The sequence below is a fragment of the Artibeus jamaicensis genome, unplaced genomic scaffold (genome assembly GCF_021234435.1).
Source record: "Artibeus jamaicensis isolate MK-2021 breed Jamaican fruit bat unplaced genomic scaffold, CSHL_Jam_final scaffold_584, whole genome shotgun sequence".
Lineage (NCBI taxonomy): Eukaryota > Metazoa > Chordata > Mammalia > Chiroptera > Phyllostomidae > Artibeus > Artibeus jamaicensis.
Window position 1 is genome coordinate 12560550 of NW_026522048.1, and position 20452 is coordinate 12581001.

At 37.2% G+C, this 20452-nt stretch overlaps 1 protein-coding gene across 3 annotated transcripts in view; it reads right to left on the reverse strand.

Annotated features, from left to right (window-relative positions):
- NAV3 (neuron navigator 3) overlaps positions 1 to 20452 on the reverse strand; it is a 346564-nt gene that overhangs the window by 184620 nt on the left and 141492 nt on the right. For all 3 annotated transcript variants that reach the window (XM_053658773.1, XM_053658772.1, XM_053658771.1), the window contains exons 7-8: positions 18547 to 18689; positions 5317 to 6346 (exon numbers count right to left, since the gene is read on the reverse strand). In XM_053658773.1, coding sequence (XP_053514748.1) covers positions 5317 to 6346; positions 18547 to 18689 — 1173 coding nt within the window. The remainder of the gene's footprint in view (positions 1 to 5316; positions 6347 to 18546; positions 18690 to 20452) is intronic.

The window sequence follows — 20452 nt, forward strand, 5'->3', positions numbered from 1 at the left end:
AGGCAGGTACAGAAAGGGCACTTTACTGATAAAGTTTCTCTGCTGAGTGAATGCCAACTCACGGCAGTGTTCTACACTCCAGGCCCTCTTTTAGATGGGTCTCTACGTTCCCTCTTAAAATACTGCTGTACAAGGGAGTTTAAACTGCTGCCGGATGCACAGATACACATCAAACCTGGAAAATTTAAGCTTGCAAGGCAAGCATTCAATAAGCTTTTTGTGCTGATGACCAATTATGTCAAGTGCCCATAAAACCACAATTGCAGCATAATCTGCAATAGTAGCTGCAAGGCTTACAGAAGCTTTGTCTGCATCACAGTTATATGCTCTACATTTCAATCTTCGTAAACTCACAGATCCTCCTGCTCAATGTATTGGTTCAAGAAATAAGCCAAACTTAAAACCACCTGAGTAAATATTTTCAAATCTGATATATTTGCAACTTTGTCTTTCAGAAGATAGTGTAATAGTCAATTCTCCATGCCACTTGCAGGCAAATCTGAAATCTCACAAAAAGTTGTTACAAAAAAATCTCTTCTGAGAACCCATGAAGCTGTTATATAAGATACATCATATATCAAAAGAGAAAAATAACCTATAAATTCAGACTTTCTTGACCTAAATTTACAAATCAGCTGTGTGTAAAGGGTCTCTGCTTCTTTGATTAATGGGTTTAAAAAGCATGGTGACTTTCTTCCTGGTATAGCATCACCTTGCTTTATCAAAGGACTGGTTTTCTTTTTTTCTTTTGCAAACTGCTCACATCCCTTTGACTTTAGGAGTTTGCTTTATGTCCAGTGCATGGTTCCCTTAGCATTTACTACAAATGGTCAGAAAATTTTTAAAAAAAGGTAGAGTTAAAAACAGTTTTAAATTCTGAACCATGTTAACACCTATTTTGAAATTTATTAGGAGCTGCTAAAAAGACTGAGGTTTAAGGGAAATGTACAGATCACTCTTTCCTCCCTAATTCACTAATTAATTCACTATTATAGTTATATATCTTCACAATCATGAAGAATATAGCTCTAAACTAATGGATACAAAAGCAATGGAAGAAAAATGACTCATGGCAACAGGGAAGGCATTTTGTGGAAGGTCTGAAGGAACTAACGATTTTTGAACTTCAGGCAAGAAAAACAAGGTTGAAAAATACAACATAAAGGGAAGATACCAAGATATAAGAGGACCAGTTAAAAACAGGCTTTTTACTAGTTCCTGTAAATCCTTCCCCTTTTTCCCCTGAAATTCCCTCCCCTCTCTCCTCCGGTTGCTGCCCCCCTGTTCTCAACTTCAGTATCATTGTTTTTATTTTGCTTGCTTGTTTGTTTTGTTATTTAGCTTCCTGTTAAAGGTGAGATCATATGGTATTTGTCTCTGCCTGGCTTTCACCGCCTGGCTTATTTCACTAAGCATAATGCTTTCCAGTTCCATCCAAGCTGTTGCAAGGGGTAGGAGCTCCTTCTTTCTTTCTAGTATAAAGGACACATGGACAACAACTAAGGGGGGTGGAAATGGGAGGAAGGTGGGGGGTATGGGGGGTGGGCTGGGATGGGAGTAAAAGACAGAATACTGTAGTTGAAAAATAATTAAATTAAAAAAATAAATTAAAAAAAGAAAATAGGGCAAATGAGGGGGAGTATAAAGGGACTAAACGGTAATGGAAAAATATAATTAAGATTATGTATTTTTTTTTAAAGTAGGCTTTTTTTCTTTAATTCTGCTCTTCTTCTTTCTCCTTCTTTGCTTCCCTTCATTGGGACCTTTAATTGAAAAGTTTTACGAAAGAAACAGTTAGTAACTTTCTCCTTCACCTAGCCACTGAATGGGGTTCATCGTACATTGACCTCTCCCACTAACAATCCATGTTACATATTGAAGACACATGTCTTCCTAGTACTTCCTAACTTGCCTATTATTTTTCCATCTTGCTAGGACTGTAAAATGTCAAATTTAGGTGACGTCACAGCATTCTCCTTCTCACTGGTCAAATTATGACTCACCCTTTAGGTCTCATCTTTATCTCAGCCCCTCTGTGATGCCTTTATTGACACCAACCTCATATAAGACTTAGGAAAACTTTCCCACATTACTTCCATATTTTGTATATACTTCCATAATGGCAATATTCTTTAAATTTGTATTATATTCTTTTATTATCCACAACAGACTGAACTCCCAGAGGTTAGAGACCAAAAAACAAAGAGAGTCATTCTACCACTTCTTAAACACCTCCAGCAATCACTGTAACACTTAACAAGGTGGCCTGTTCCACTCGGGTAGCTCTAATTAATGGGAACCATACACAGGGAATTAAAATCATCTTTCTTAAACTTTTTGCCTTTGATTTTAGTGATACCTACTCACTAAATGGGCAAAGGTATACCAAATTCAAAACTACTTTTTACCACATTTCAGTGATAAATGAGTTATAAAAACTTAATATAGAATATCCTCACATTATATAGGAAGTAGGACTAATAAGATATCCATTAACTTCCAGAACCCAATATTATATATTTAAGACTCTGATCATTCAATTTGCAAGAGTTACACAGGAAATCATTAATAACCTCGCATGACCTAGAAGTAGGCTGAGAAAAGGGGAAAAATCACTATAAACCACCAATCTTTCCATTATATAGAGGTTATTTTAAAATATATTATCTTTATATGTTTTTAAAATTTATACTAATTAAAAGCGATTATGTATTTACTATCATATGTGAGTTATGATGGATAACTTTAAAAATCTACCATTGACATTTTCCCAGCCAGAATTTTCCCAGTAACAATACTTCTCATGTTTATAATGCAAAAAGAACTGATACAAAAAGGCGGGGATGCTGCCAACTTGGCAGATTCTAAAGCAGACTTCGAGTAGCCCTGTCCTTTAAGAAATTATCGCTAATCTGATTTGAAATCTCTGCTTCTTCATCTCTGTAAAGTGGGACTAACATTCTTTTCTTATGAGTTTCTAAAAAAGTTTAAGAAAATGTACACAAAATGCACATAAATGCTGTAGCAGAGACTTACATTAAGTAAACACACAGCAAATGAGAATAACATCATACAATAGTAAATTATTATTATTTATCAAGTGATTAGAAATGCCAAAAAGTCTGTCAGGGGTTTTGCAGAAAAGATTTTTAATGGGGTTGGAGCAGTCAAAGCTGAAAGAATATCAGGGGTTACCTGGTCCAAACGACACAGCTCTGTGAGGTAAGTCTTATACTAACATTTAAAAAGCATGAATACTGACTGCTTCACCTTTAGCAGATTTACATTATTATTTATAAAATTATTCTGAATTGTTAAATACTTCAAACAGCTATTGTCTCATGTATATAGACTATGATGTCAAATGTTCTTATTAGATGGTTTTATTTTCAACTATGTATATTATTGGTAATAATAAAAATAATTACTGGTACTTATAAATCATTCACTCTAATCTGCCTCTGTGCTAAAAAATTTACATGAGATGATCTTATTTAATCTTTAAAACAACCAAATGAGTTAGATATTCTTAGCAACCATATTTTACAGGGTTAAAAACTGAAGTTTGGAGAATGTCTTTTACTATGTGGCAGGTACTGTTCTAAGCCCTGTATAAATATTAGCTTATTTACTCTTTAACGTGGCCTTATGAGGAAACTTCTATGATTATCACCCCATTTTGCAGATTAGAAAATTGAGACTCAGAGTCTTAGACTAGGTTACCCAAAGTCACATGACTCATTCATGGTGGCACAGAGATTCCAACAGAGGCAACTGGTGCTCAGGACCATCATTCCAACATGACAAAATTCACAAGTATAATCTGTATGACAAACTCAAATATTTATGATTTTTATTATATTTATTTTTGAAATGTGAATTAAGATTCTGGCATCTTAAATTCTGCTTTTTCAAACAGGTACCTTTAACCCAATCACAGTGAATTACTGCTACTAGAGTCAGAACAGCAGACATAAATGACGTGTTCCAAGGGCTGAAATGTAATAATATAAAACTGTTTTGTTGACTCTACAAAGTCTCAGAAGAAAGCATTTAGATTTTATAAGTGAAAAAATCATTACAATTATTTTCTTCACTTAAAAACCCATGTGTTTTAATAAATTTTAAACTACATAATCTTGACCCTTTCTTAATTATAGCAGATACTACTTCCTGTTTAGAAAATTTCTTTCCTGGTGCTGAACTGCTGACCTGCTAAAAGGGAAAACAATTTTCCCCCAGGCTATATCTCCTCTCTGAACAACAGACACAATGTGCTATTTTTATAACTATATAGAATACATATTTTCAAATATAACACACACTATAAATGTAATACATACAAAATAAAATAATATATAGAATGTAAAAATAAATTTAAAATAAAGTACAAATATAACGGAGGTAACTATTTGTGTCTAGCTACTTATGCCTAGCTGTGGAAAGTAAATATAAATTCTGTGTTGGGAAAATAAGACCTTGTAAGGAACATATACTGGACATTTACAATGTGCCAGGAGATATAGGGAATTTTTTGCATGCATTATCCCTGCTATTCTTCCCAACTGTATGAGGTAGAGACTACTGACAGCTGAAGAAAGGAAGACAGTGATTTGATTTAATTGCCCAAAGTCATACATCTGGTATATGGCAGAGCTGGGCATCAAATCTATATTCATTTGATTCCAGGGTCTTCCCCTTTATGGCACACTGTCTTACGTGTGAAGACAAAAATATCTATAAACTATAAAACTGAGAACTATTTTAAAAGACTAATAATAAAATAATAGTTGCAGTAGAAGCAGTAACAGATAAAGGGGAAAGTCAAAGCACCTGACTTCTCTTTTTCTTTTGACAACAAAATTGCTAACCATTAAAAAAAATTAACAATTGGTTCTCGAGAAATAGAGCAAAGGGGAGGGGAAGAGAGAGAGAGAATGAGAGAGAACGAGAGAGAGAGAGAGGGAGACACTGATTTGTTTTGATCCTTCCATGTGCCCTGACCTGGTATCAAACCTGCAACCTTGGTGTATGGGGATGATGCTCTAAAGAACTGAGCTACCCAGTCAGGGCTGCGACGACAGACAGGTGAACTTGGAAGGCCTCAAGATCTTAAGGAGTGGAGAGGTAAGGGGAGGACTAAAGAATATTGAAGGTTTTTTTTCTTGAAAAGTTAAATTCTAGGTCTCTATCCTCAGAATGAATCATTTTTCCAAACGGATGATGCAAAACATGAGTCTGGCAACCTTCATTATTACATTCTGAGTGTAGAGACCTGCAAGCATTTACCCTGTGGATGGAAGGAGGCCACCTCACCTGTAAATGAATGGAGCCACCGTGGCTGTATTGGGGTGGCTGTGCTGCTGCTGAGGGAGGTGGACAGCACCATTTCCCATGGTCTGCCCACTGCCCTGTGCCACCGACCCGCCACAGGGGCCAGGAGGGGAAGCTTGGCTGGTTTCCCTTCCTTCCGTAGGAACAGGGCAATTTGATGTGCTTGCTTTCTCAGTGCTTATGGGCTTAGGCAAGGACTGCGAAGGGCTTCCCTTGGCAGTCCTGAATTTTTCAGACTCTTTGCTTGCTGTGCTTCCTGGTGAAATGGTTTGTTTGGCTGCTGGCACCTTTGAGCCGGGCTTTGGAATCCCACTGGAGGACGATGGGATTAAGCTTTCCTTCTTGGCTGCGGTCGTCTTGCTGCCCTTTGGGATCAAGCTTGCAATTTTAGAAGTCTTTTTTGGAGCGGTCTCTGTCACCTGATCCTTCTCATCCTTGGCTGGTTTTTCAGTGCAAACTTTATTTTTGTCCCTGTTCTTTTCTTCTTTTTCCTTTGGCTGTAGCAAAGACTTTTTATTGCTGAGATTTTTGCTTCCAGCTTTTGGAGGTGCTAATTTAGGTGACGCTTTGGGGCTGCTATTTGTTGAGCCACCACTGTTCAGCCCACTGCTAAAGCCTTCCACCTCACCAGGCTCGGAAACAGCATCGTCATCCTTCCCACCCTCGCTGGGTCCTGAACTGGGAGGCTGCGGGGGGCGTAAAGCAGTCCGGGCATTGACCAGCTTGAATTTTTCAAGCATGGATTTCTGTCCCGAGGGAGCTGTTTTGACCCCTTCGGAGGCAGGGGGCTTCAGTCTGTCTGTAGGTGGTGGCGTGGGAGATGTCGCGGGACTGGACTGCTTCACGGTCAGCATGGTAGAGGTGGCGCTGTGCTTGACATTCATGGACTTGCTGCGCCAGGGCTTGCTGGCACTCGGGGAAGGGATGGCAGAGGCAGGGGGCTGCCCAGCAGGGCCGGGGGGCTGCGTGTTGCCATTTACACCTGATGATGGCTGAGGTCCTTTGGAGGAATCTGGACATCAAGAAATAAAGAAAAGGCTCATTAGTTTTGGTCATTTGTATCACACCACGGAGCACTTCTAATGACAGACACAGCAGTCCTGTGAACAGAAAACAGACATGCTGTGTGGTATCAGTCACTTCTGTGATGTGGTTGTTTTTCTTTATTTTACCTTCTAAAATTACTCTTATCCAAATGAACATCACTAGTCACAGATATCTGAAGATGAATAAAACACTATCCCTCCCCCTAAGCAAGCCTGTGCATTTTTTCCAATTACTGATGATAGCAGTCTATTGTTATTCCACATAATATTACAAAAATGTCACATAATGAATACTGAGAAATTGCTTAAGCTACAGGGGGCCTACCTTATTGTTATCTGATATAATATGCTCAAGAGTCATGGTTTAGCTTTTTGTTAATATTGTTTATTTTTATTTGTATAAAAAGCATTTAAATTTGTGATTTATATGGGTCAGATAATCTACTCTGAAATATAAATATATGTATTGATAAAATCCATATAACAATCTTGCAAGGTATGTTAATATTATTATATTTTTATTTTCAAATTAAAAAACTGAGGCACAGAAAAACTATGTAACATGTTCAAGGCCACCCAGCCTGAATTCAAACTGAATTCAAGTCTGTATTTCTAACTAGCATAGCTATAGCCTCCTGTAGTGGTCTGACTGAACTTTAAACTCTAATAAAAAATGGAGCTACATTTCAGACACCATAGGAAAATAAGGTCTTTGTCATATAGATACTTTATACTGCACACATTTCCAGTCAGAAATCTCATTGTATGATTTTACATGATTGTTCTAGCACTGATTAATGCTTGATTATAGGCCTTAATTTTATGTATAAAAGGCTAAATAAAAAAGATATTTATAATATGGTATAAATAAAAAAGAACTTAGTGTGGGTTCAAAGACCTCAGTGTGAATGTTAACAAGTGGGAACTGTATAATTCTGATCAAGTCATTTATCAGCCGTCCTCTTTAATACTCTTATTTTTTTAGAGAGATAGAATCATAAATGATTAAATTAGACATTTACGTAAGAGTCATCATTTGGTAGTGTTAATACACCAGATATCGGCAAATACTTGCAAAGCTGTTTTTGATGAAATGCCCAAATGAAATATTTTACAAATAATATTCTTTTCATAACATTCAGAATAGAGACCCATTAAGTTTCACTAAATATGAATAAGTATAAACATACAGTGCTTTTACTTTTAAATGCTGTCCCCAAAGACATGCAAATATATAAGAAACAATATGTAATCAAGGCAATTAGTACCATATACTACTCTCACCCATTTTTCAGAAGAAATTGACATAGAAAAAAAGAAAATGAAGAATAAAGGAAATAAAGAATAGGGAAAAAGTTCTATCAGTTAAATTTTGTCTCAGATTTTTAAAAATAAGTGTGCCTAAAATAACATAATAGATTAGTGAAACTGGTATCAACAATAAAAAATAGTGTAGAAAAATGCATTTATTTATTTATTTATCTTTAGAGAGGAAAGGAAGGAGAGAGGGAGAGAAACATCAATGTGTGGTTGCCTCTCCTATGTCCCCTGCTGGGAACTGGCCTGCAACCCAGGCATGTGCTCTGACTGGGAATCAAATAGTGATCTTTGGTTCACAGGCCCACACTTAATCCACTGAGCTACGCCAGCCAGAGCAGAAAAATGCATTTTATATTAAATTTCCTTAAACAAATTGTCCACCAGCATTGACTTCAAACTCTTACTACCTTCCCACAATTCCACATTTCAACTGGCAAAAATCACAGACCACTATATATAATGCTAGATTACAGTGTGGTAGACCACTATAGTCAAAATGCTTACATGGTATATTTAAATTTTAATGCGTATGACGATGAATTATTTTTTTTCAGTAGTCATGTAAATTTGGCAATCTTGTCCACTTCCACAATAGTTCTAGAAATCTAGATTCATATTCAAACACTAAGGTGTTCTAAACAGTAGTAGTATTGACTAACTTAAGACAAACACATACAACAAGCTTCAAAAAAATATGCAATGTCTCAAATACACCAATTCTCTGAGAATAGATTTCAATCTTCTGCCTCTGTCTGTTTCAGCATATTTAATTCCAAATGTATTTCACTTACAGATAGGTCCCTTTCAGAGACTGATAACATTTCTTCCCAATTTAAATCATTCTTGGTAGCAGGTAGAGTATATCCATGACCTACAGGTAGAAATGCCTATCGCATATTTCTTCAGAATTATTACTATTATTGGTTAAGTCTCCAGTTTGGCCTCATTTTACCTGGAGGAAAAAAAACAAAAACCTTATCCCCACACCCACCTCTGACCATCCTAACACTAAGCCTGGATCAGGTGGTGACTCTGCATTCTTTCATAGCTTACTTCCTCTGTTATAGCTGCAATAACTCCAATGCAGTGGCCTGTTTCCTCCACTACGTTGCACATTCCATGAGAGTAAAGACCACGCCTGAATCACGCACAGTTTTACCCCACGCACACACACCATGCGCACAGCCCAGTGCGGTGACTGCACTGTCTGGCAGTCACTGAACTAAGTATTTGACTGATATTAACTCAATCACCTCAATGCCTGCACCAACTTTCATCAACACCATCATTTCATTCACAAAGAAAGTGAAGCAAAATGAAGTTAAACAACTTGGCCAAAGTTATACGATTTGGAAGGAGCAAACCTGAGAACTAAGCCTACCTTGGATTCTAGCTTAATTCTATCAACAACTATATTATACTTATTATTATTTCTAATTATCATTAGAAATAATAGATTATTATTATTATCAACAACTATATTATTTCTCAAATGTATAAAGATAAGTTCAATGGGTCATTAATTATAATGTTATTCCTTGAATAAAGAAATATGGAAAATAAAGATGGTCAAATTAATGCCTTTAATGGAATTACATCAAGTGAACTTTATTTCCTAATTGTCTGGATTCAACTGGACACTAAGAATATCTCTGAATAAAATAAATTTTCTCAAGTTCACTGAATTATGCTCATGCATTTCATATAATGACTTCACTGTTTTGCTGAGTTTTGTCCAACATTCGTGGCTATTTTTCTACTATTTCCAGCAATGTTAATGAATGCTATTCAGTTCCTACAATCTATAGAATTTGAATCTACGCACACCACCTGTTAATATGTACTGAGTGGCTAGCCTATGCAAGACGCACCAAGACATCATATAATCTAGTCCGAGGAAAGAAAACAGACTCATAAAAGATGAGAGGCATATATATCAAATACTAAGTGAGTAGGACGCAGGAAAGAGGATGTGGCAGTCAGAGCTGCGCCCCTCTGGGTACACAATATCCGACCAAATCAAGACTGATGGCAGGAGGCAGAGACGTGAGGATTCACAGAGGAGAAACTTGTATAGATTTCTTTCAGGGAGCTATGTGAAAATTTTGTTCTATTTACTTATATTTGAAAATACACACATACATACATTGGGACACAGGGTTGTAGAGAAACATCGCCCTCCCCTTTCCCCAAATCAAAGCATCGTCTTCTGTGAATATGAAGGGGAACATAATGGCCTCGTATTGAGTTCATCTTCACTTTCTTACTACGCTGACCTCAAAAGTTATTTGTAATAGTCCTCATTCTATAATAAAAACAATATTGGTAATTATTACAAATATAATAATGCTAACTGGCATTTTATTGAAGGTTCTTTAATTGCATTATCTTGCATCAGTGCTCACAACCAATGAGATTCCTAATTCACACTTGTGGAAAGCAAAGCTTTAAGAGCCTAAAGAATTCATTCGCTGGTCCGCATCTAGGGAGGAGTTTGTGGGGAGCTAGGATGTGATCCCACATGTGTGATTCTAGAGCCAAAGCTCTACTATTTGTAGAATGTAGACCAGCCTAAGGGGTTAACATGGCTGTTCTCAAACTGTACTGTGCGTATAGGTCGCCCCAGGTCTCACTGAATGCCCATCTCATTGTGACTCAGCAGATCTGCAGTGGCCCTGAGGTGCTGCATTGTAAAGAAGCTTCCAAATGACATCCGAGCTATTGGCCACAGACCACGTTCTAAGTAGCCGAGGTTTAACAGATTCGGAAATCATGGCAACTGCTGACAGTATCGGCATTAACAGCTTGTTTTTTATTACAGTACCCACATTGGCTGCATTTGTTAGATATTCTATAGCTGTGTGGCATTAATACTCTTCTCTCTTCGAACACTCGAAAGCTTAGCCAGTCCCACACTCACCTGGATGGCTGACCATTTTTGGCGGGAACCACAGAAAACAAAAGCAGCCTATTGTCAGGTTTTCCTAATGCCCTGTATTTCTTCATTTTAGCCACATATGTAATACATATCTTCCACATTTATACAGCTAAGTTAAGAAGGCAGGTAACTCCTACCCTTGCATGCCTGGGAGCTTCGGTGGGGATGAGAGGGTAAAAAATAACCAGTCAGGGTGCTTTGTAAATGTGCCGACAGTAGCCAGATAGGCTGCTATAGGAGCTCAAGGGCAGAAGAGGAATTTCAATATCACTCCCCTACAAAATGGGGCAGCGGGGACAACAAATGATTATCCCAGCAACAGCTGTAAAACTGTCCTCAGATGAGTACACACATATAAGACACTTCTGTAAGCTCAACTTAAATCTGTCCCCAGCCTGTCTCTATATAGCAGTGATGAGGTGCTTCAGGTTTCATTAAGAGGGCGAACCACCCGCTGCTGTGCTTCGGGAGGGCATTGCAATAACAACAGTCTCCCCGACGGACTCCTCACCAAACAGGCCGCATGACAACCTGGGCTGATACGGCTGTGTCTGTCGCTCCTGCAGAACGGGTGTAGCCACAGATTCCAGCCTCTGCGCCATTTGCACAGTCAATGCTAAGTCCCTGGGCAAACTGGTGTATTTCTGAATGTTGATAACTGAGCCCTGACTGTGAATGAGTTGCTATCTGGGTATGGGGGAGGGAAGAGATACCCAGTGTACGCACTTCCAGGCACTGCTGCAGCCCATCTGCATCTCACACCCACAGGGCCTGTCTGTGCCGACAGCGCCATTTCTCACCTCCGACCTCCAGAAAAAGTTTCTTCCACCTCCTCTCCTTTCCCTTCTCCCTCCATTTCTAAATCTACCATCACCAACTCCACTCTGACCAAATAATGGAGTTTATCCACTGCCTACTTTTTCCAAGTTCTTTCTTTCACATAGAATATCACATTTAAAGATCTTCATACATGGTAACTCATTTATAGCCATAATAATCTGCATTATACTTATGACTTCTCTTGTTATAAGTAAGAAAACTGAAGCTTAGAAAGAGAAAGTAACTTGTTCCAATTCATACCTATAGTATAAAAGACAAAACAAAAATTGGAACTTGGGTTCATCAGACTCCAGAATTTGGGGGCTTCTGACACTTCTTTTCACATTGGTTACACACCCAGTTCTGCTGGGACAGCACGTGTTTGTCACAACAGTGAAGTTAACTGGGTGACTCCTTGGGTGTGGTTTTCTTTTCCCTCAATGAGCAGAATATAAATGAGGGAACATCATAAAGACACTCTCTACTCAGTAAAACATACATGGGTGAGCAAAGGGTAGGTTTACAGTTGTAATAAAAGTAAATAACACAGTAATTAATAAATAAAAATGCAATACACTACATTGTCTCGCATACTCACTGCTGTAAATCTTTTGCCTGTGCCTGCATACTCTCCCCGTGGGCATTCTCTTGCATCATTCTTTTGAGTTGATGTATGAAAATATTTCAATTCATGTTTAGAAAACATCTAAATTTCTATGATCTCATCTTGCAAAAAAAGAACAATGATAACTTGGGAAAACTGTCAATGTAGCTCTAAAACTAATGCACAGAGGTAACTGTGGTGGCCACAGGAGGCATACAGGGCGCTTAGACAAGGGGATCTGTGCGTGGGACTCCAGCCTGCTTTCACAGCCTGGGCCGCGTTGCCAGCAGTGTTATTAGCCTCAGAAAGGACACAGGGAACATCCGCAACTACTTACCACTTTTCCTCGGAATAGTATATTTTTTACGTGGAAGTAAACCAGCTTTCAACTCAAAGGTTAACAACAACAAAGTAATGATAGAGAAAGTACCACGAGGTTACAACACGGATAACAACACAGGACTGTTTTTAAAGTACTGACTGTGTAGCAGGCAGTTACACTCCGTTATATATGTGTCCTGCTAAAATTAGGACAATTTCAGCACCAAAAAACCACTGTGGAGAAGAGAAAAATGATTAATCAACATGGCCATGGCAATTAGTTTGGTAAATAATAAATTTAGACTCTCATACCCAAATATATACATATTGTTACCTCCTGGCCCCTGTTCACATCCCCAACTCTCTTCTACAATTGATTGCATATGCAGTGCCCAATTACCAATTTTATGACTCAGCAAAACATGGAGTGTTACCATAGGAATCCTCGAGGCCCTGTCCATTCTGCACATACTTATTCTGTACCACTTGCAGGGTTAGAGTGGCACTCTGTAGAGTGCTGTAAAACTTAGGGAAGGTTCCATTCACCAGCCAGTTTGGCAAAAAGTATGTGATTTCTGTACAGGCACATATAATATGACCATTTATACCTAAGTAAACAACATCTATTCTCACCTCGATTTCATCATATCGCCTGATATATGTACCTAATTGTGTTGCCTCATGGAAATTCCTAAGATTAACTTGATGTTATCATGTAAACGTTATTTTTCAGGCTTATATAAGTATTAAGAAAATAGAAGTCATGATGGAATACATAATTAAATCACCAGTAAAGATATAAGTAAAACATACTTGCACTGCCTTGAAAAGAAAAAAACAATTCAGTGCATTGATCTTATAGTCATCGCAGAATAATTTAAAAAAACAGAAATCAACAAACACCAAGTATTGGTGAGGATGTGGAGAAAAGGGAACCCTAGTGCCCTGTTCATGGGAATGCAGACTGGTCCAGCCACTGTGGAAAACAGCATGGAGGGTCCTCAAAATATAAAAAATGGAATGGCCTTGTGACCTGGCGATTCCATTTCTGAAAACATATCCAAAAAACCTCAAAACACTAATTTGAAAGAATATATGCACCCTTCTGTTCACTGCACAGTATTTATAATAGTCAAGATTTGGAAGCAGTTCAAGTGCCCATCAACAGACAAGTGGATAAAAAAAAGCTGTAGTACACATATACAGTGGAATACTACCCCGCCACAAAAAGAAGGCATTCTTACCATTTGTGGCAACATGAATGGACCTGGAGGGTATTATGCTAAGTGAAATAAATCAGTCAGGGAAAGACAAATACCATAAGATTTTGCTTATATGTGGAATTTGAAGAACAAAATAAATGAACAAAATAGAAACAGACTCATAGATACAGAGAAAAAAGACTGATGGTTGCCAGAGGGTAGGGGTGTTGAAGAAATGGGTACAAAAATATGAAGGTATTAAAAAGTATAAATTAGTAGCTACAAAATAGTCAAAAGGATGTGAAACATAGCACAGGGAATATCATCAATAATATTGTAATAACTATGCACGGTGCCAGCTGGGTACTAGAAATATCAGGGGGAACACTTTGTAAAGTATATGACTGTCCAACCACTATGCCGTACACCTTAAACTAAAACAAAGTAATATTGAATGCAAGCTATAATTTAAAAAATATTTTTTGCCCTGGTTTGTGTGGCTCAGTGATTGAGTGCTGGTCTGTGAATCAAGGGGTCGCCAGTTCAATTCCCAGTCAGGGCACATGCCTGGGTTGCAGGCCAGGTCCCCAGTGGGGGGCAAACAGGAGGCAACCCCACATTGTTCTTTGTCTCCTGTGTTTCTCTTTTTCCCTCTGTCTAAAAATAAATACACTCTTTAAAAATAAAAAGTAAAAATATTTTTATTCATATTTTTGGTTTCTAATTTTATTTATTTGTTTGTTTGTTTATTTTTGATTTAATCTTTATTGTATTTTCTCCATTACCATTTAGTCTGATACCCTCCTCCCCCACAGCAATCCCTGCACTGTTGTCCATGGACATAGACAAAAATAAAGTTTAAATAAAAAAAAAATACTCCCTGAATTAGTTAATCTCACGATGAAAACGTCAGAGGATCTACACCCCCCACCAAAAAAAAAGAGAGAGAAAATATTTAAGAACTAGATATCTATGTTTTAGCTATCAAAATTTCATGCCTAATGCAACATTCACATTATACCTTATAGTTTTAAAAAGTTCAACTGCAAATGTTGCTAAATTCTTAGCATCGATCCTAGTAGACCTTTGTTGAGTGTCAGTGAAAATAAACACTTCCACAGCAGGAGACACTTCATCCAGACCTGGGGGAATCTGGACGTCTCCTCTCCTTTAGATGGATGGGTAGGAGGGACAAATCACAGGGGGGGAAGAACAAGAATACAGTTCTCTGGTTCTGTGGCAGCCTCTTAGCAACATGGAGAAACAGCTCTCCGCTAACAACCTCTGTCCAGTGATAAGTGGTGAAGGATCGTAATTTAGAAACTCAATTCCAAATATAGCTTGGAATAGTAACATTCCTAATAAGTCTAAACTGCTTAACCTCTTACATATTTATCCGGATTTTATAAACCAAGAATGATTTCTCAAGATAATTTGTCTCAGGGATATAATGCGTATGCCCAGATGAATCAGGGCATCGTTTTCAGAGCATCCCTGATTCCCAGGGAGCAGGTGCTTGAGCTTTCTTCAAAGCACATGTTCATCTAGAGTGCTCTTGTCGGGTGCACGGGCAGACAGATAACTGCTGGTGTAAGGACATGCTCTTCCTTGTTAGTTTCTGAATGGCAGGTCACCAAGAGAGAAAACGTGGTCTCTCAAAAGAAATGGTTTTTCTAGAAACAATGCTCTCTTCATTCCCCCATTTGTTCTGGGAAATCTGTTCCCATGTTCCATTTCAGCAGAAGGATGGGACGACACTGCTTTCTACTACAGGAACATTTCTATCTCAGGCCTCTCTGGGAGCAACAATCTACGGCCATGTTCACCGATACTTTAATTTCTTTGCTGGAATGGTGAAATGAGCACACTGTTTTTTGAATTGCATTATTATTAAAATAATGTTAGATGTATCTTTTGAAGTGCAGTTTGTGATTCTCTGTAATTTTCTTTCATTGGATGTCACACAATTTGCACATGAGCTATTTTACAATCCCAAACATGTGAAAAGCTACTGTGTTTTCAATGGCATTGAATTTTTTAAAATTTATTGATTTTAGAAAGAGAGAGAGAAAAAGTGAAGGAGAGAGAGAAAAAGGATTAATTTATTGTATGTACCATGACAGGATTGAACCTGCAATCTTGATGTATCAGGACAATGTTCTAACCACAAAGCTAGGGCCTCAACAACACTTTTAAAATAGGGAAATGAAATTACTTTTGTTGTGAATAAATCTGTACTACCTATTAACAAATTCTAAAATTTTTTCAATTGATTCATATAATTCATCAACTTAGACTTGTTAAAGAAGGTAGAAAGTATATTTCCACTTACAAGGAGTTAGGGAGCACATTAGAGATAATTTGGCTAGACTTCAAGTAAAATATCCTAATTTATTAATTTTAAATGTTATAATTTCTAATAACTAAATGGAATAGCACTTAAAATTAGAATACTCAAGCTAGTACTTTTGGAACACTGTCATTAGAATACTGTAACCTTTGACAATTCTTGTTTACGTTTCATTTTGCTCAGTCATGGCCAGGGTTGTACGCAAGTCAGTGTTGACAGTGACCTATGTGTCCCCAGATGAATCCTACATTTTCATGCAATTTTATGAAATTACATTTTCATTATGGTTCCACTGCAAATCTCCATGTAGAAAGGGTTACATAGGATATTTATACCAAAAAAGATGTACCACTGGAATAGGCTAAAGGACAAATAATAAATTGTTTCATATGAAATGTTTATTATTGTTGTTTTGTTTGCTCTCATAATTTGAGATAATGGTTTTGGAATATAAAATATGACACAAATATTAATTTAGAAACATTAAAACTAGACATGTTGACATAAATCTGTAACATGCATATTAATATAAATAGCCATGCAGCATGTAAAACAAGTTCCAGATGGTTATGTTATATCACATGATACAATTTATGCTTAAGTTATTACTGGTAGCTTTAGTCATTTAACCCCTACATCTGAGGTATTACAAATATTTGTGAATGTTGAGATCATACACATTAAATATTTTATAATTTTTGTTAAGTTAGAAATAAAAGTAATGGCTAACTCACCTTGTCTTTTGCTCTAGATTTGGACCTAAGGATTCTGCTGTTTGTGGTCAAGAACCTCATAATGAAGGTTGTCTGTCTCCACCTTGTGGTTACTGTAAATATTGCTACTTTCGACTGAATGAAAAACTGACTCCTTACTTACCTTTGGATTTTTACTTTTATACATTAGAAATTAAAAAAAAATTATTTCACCTTACAGAAAAATTCAGATACATTATGCTACCAGATTAGGTAATCTAAAGCATTTCTAGGTCTCTTTGTCAATGGTATTAGTAATTTCTTGGAAAAGCATTATATACCTGTAGCATCACAGAGCTAAATTGGATACCTGAGCAGTCTCTTCAAGACAATCCATGTGTGAATATGTTTTGTTTCCCCTAGAATTTCATGGCACATGCAGGTCCCATCCAATACTTTCTGGGAAAGTTCGAAACAATGAAAATATTTTTCTAATAAGAAATTTTTTCCCTTCTCCCCAGGAGAAGTATAAGTATTCATAATACATCTTAGGTTCTTTAGTCAATGCTACATTTTATTCTACATTTTAAAGCCAAATACATAACTTCCAAATATACACTAATTTCTCCTTTTTCTATTCAACCAAAAAAAAAAAAGAACTGGATATTTCAGGGATGAAAACACAAATGCTTTGCTTTCAGGGACTTAAGGTCTGTACAATTTTGTGTGAGTGGATGAGAAATTTTCACAAAACTATCTAGGTCATAGATTACCCCTGTCAATTCAGGTCCGAGTAAGAAACAGTTTTTTGATCAGGTCATCTATAGGAAATAATTTGAGATGATCTAATCTGACCAAAAAGTTCCTGCCTGGTTGAATTGGTTAAACCAAAGTTGCCAGCCATTATATTACCTAAGCATATTTGTCTTTCATGTCTTTTGAATTTCACGTCTTTTTTTGCATGTAGAGTTCAGCATCATGAAGAGGAGCTAACATTCCACTAATTTGAAGGCTCTACCTCAAAATCAGCAGAATGCCCTAGTTCCTCACACAGACGCATCCCTTACAACAGTGTAAGTGCTTGATTTTCTCATGGCTTCGGTGTGAGCTGCCTGCTCTCCATTTGGACCACAATCCACAGTGAGAAGCAACAAGCCAGCCCCTCTTTAAACGCACACTTTGTGCATCACAGAGAACTGTGCACCATGTAGTTAATATATAACCTGATTTTAGCATGGACTTCCACTCTGTGCTCTTTCTCCCCAACAAGGTTGAGTTTTGATAGTTCTATTATGCATCCCTTCAATAAAGTAAAATAGATATGAATAATTTGTCTCTTTAGAAAAAAACGGTCATAATATGTCTGTGTACTCCTGCTTTCAAAGATTAAGTGCTCATAATTATAGCTCAGATTTTGACGCTCCAATCTTAACTGCCCAAACACTATGGTACTTATGTTAACTAAAGCTAAGGATTCAAATAAGCTTAACAGAGACTTATGATTTCAGGAGAAGTGTTCATAAAACACAAGATAAAAGATAATGCTATTTACGTACATCTGGGAGAAACTATTCTGAGAAATACATTTTATACTGTATATAATTAACCGCTGTAACAGAAATGAGTCAGTTTCCTTAAAATTTTCTTCGGATAAGAAAACCCCTGAAGAAAGGGTGGGCTGGGGTGGGAGAAATAAACAGAACACTGTACTTGAAAAATAACTAAATAAAAATTTTAAAAAAGAAAACCCCTGAAGAAAGTTGGAATTCAGGAGGAGACATTTAGAAAATACAGAAAACTTCACTGATAGCATTTCCATTCCAAAAGGTGGCACACCGCTCAAATACTGGACTAAGCATTTAATTCATGACGTGCATACGTCAGTCGGGCGCCCTCATGTGGGAACAGGCTAAGGCTTACCTCTTTCATTGCCGTTTGCATATGCTGGAGGCTTGTTTTTGTCAATGCTGTTAAAGCTCTGACTCCTCCTGTTTAAGTTGGAGGCTCCCTGGACCTTGCTGCTGCTGCTGCCCGCAGCTGGCACCCTGGAGGGCCCGGGAAGCCTGAAGCAGTGTGAGAAAAAGGACATCACTATTGTGCATTACCAAAACGGGGGTGGAGGGAGTGGGAGGTTCTAAGCAGGGAAAAGTTAACGTGAAAAATCACAATACATGATGTTCTAAAACCTACTTAGCATAAAATGTTGCTTTAAGTGACAGATAAATAGCTAAACATAAGGTTTGAGAATCTTCAGAAAAAAATACCATTTCACTTTTTAATAAATATGGCTCCAAAGTATATTCATAATATAGAGCAATTAGAAATAAAGTCACCTGTAACTAAAAAAAAATAATACTTACCATACCTTGATGAATAAAAATTTGACCTAAAGGTATTGTAACAATTACATAAAAAGCAGGGGAAATAATAACGCTTAACTTTATTATGTTCTTAGGGCACAGATCCGCTAAACGGTAAATACCCATTGACTATCTGAGGTGGTTAACTGCTTCTGAACATGCAGTGGAGAGTGAGGTCGTGAGTTGGTTCATTTTTGACCAGCCTGACTCTCACGAAGACTTCCGTTCTCTTTCCAAAAGGAAACCCCTAGGCCTCATCTCACAAGTGCATCTCACAGAAGCAATGTAACAAGAAGGGACTCGGGTTTCAGGAGAAAGTCTCTGCGGGCGCAAAGACAGTTTAAGATATACCTCACTAGCATCAGCTAGTCTTTGCGTATGAAGGACAGGACATTAGAAAATAGGTGCAGACTATCTTAAAACTAGGAGAAGTCTTACAGGAAGTACTGATCTGTGGTTATTTCACTGGGACTCTAAATAGATTTGATCATTCACTGTTTAAACAATTTCCATATTAAAATTTCAAGTCTCATTTTTTTCAATGGATTGTGCCTAAAATGTGCAATTACCATTTTATTTTCTACTACTAACATACACTGCATATACAATAAACTCAATCTGCATAAATTAAAAACTAGAAATTAAGAAATCATATTGGCATTCTGAGACACATTCAAACACATGATATGGAAAGTTGCTGGCCATTTCGGTAGTGCCTGCTGCCACCATGTGTCTGCCACTGTGTACTGCCGTGATAATTTCTACTTTAAAAGAAAAACAAAAGTAACCCACAACTTACAAAACACTACTGAACTGTTTACTGTTCTCTTTTTAAATTTTTCTAATGTAAAATAATGCTTATATCTGTTATATCAGTGCCCAATATATCACAATTTCATGGTCGGCTGTGACAGTATTTACATTTTAACTCAATGCATAGTATTACTTGATATATTATTTCCGTAGATTATTAGGAGATTGAATGATCCATAATTATATATCAATACTTTTTGGTAGTAACAGAACAGTAAAATGAATGGACATCAGGAAAGCACATACACCAGCTTAAAAACAAAAGTGTTGATTTCTTAGAATAGTTAATAGTTTCAAAATGTTGACTGTATTTTGGAGTTTAAGTACATGTGGCTTAATAAAGAATCTCATCAGCTATTTTGCTAATTGGAGGCTGTGTCATACACAAGATGAGAATTTTTTCCAAATGATTCCAGCATTTAAACTTGTTCAAATCCATCTCCAGATTTACATGGATTTTGTAGCAAAGTGTGCTGTGCTTGCGGTAAAAGTTGATCTGTTTCTAGAAAGCAATTGAAATATGCATTTCAATCTTTACTGTGACCCATGAAGCCAAATGATCTTTAGTTCTGAGAAAAACAAATTAAAACAAATTTAGAAATCCATTTGCTCTTCTCATTACCCTAATTTGACAGGCAGCCAGGGCTCCAGAA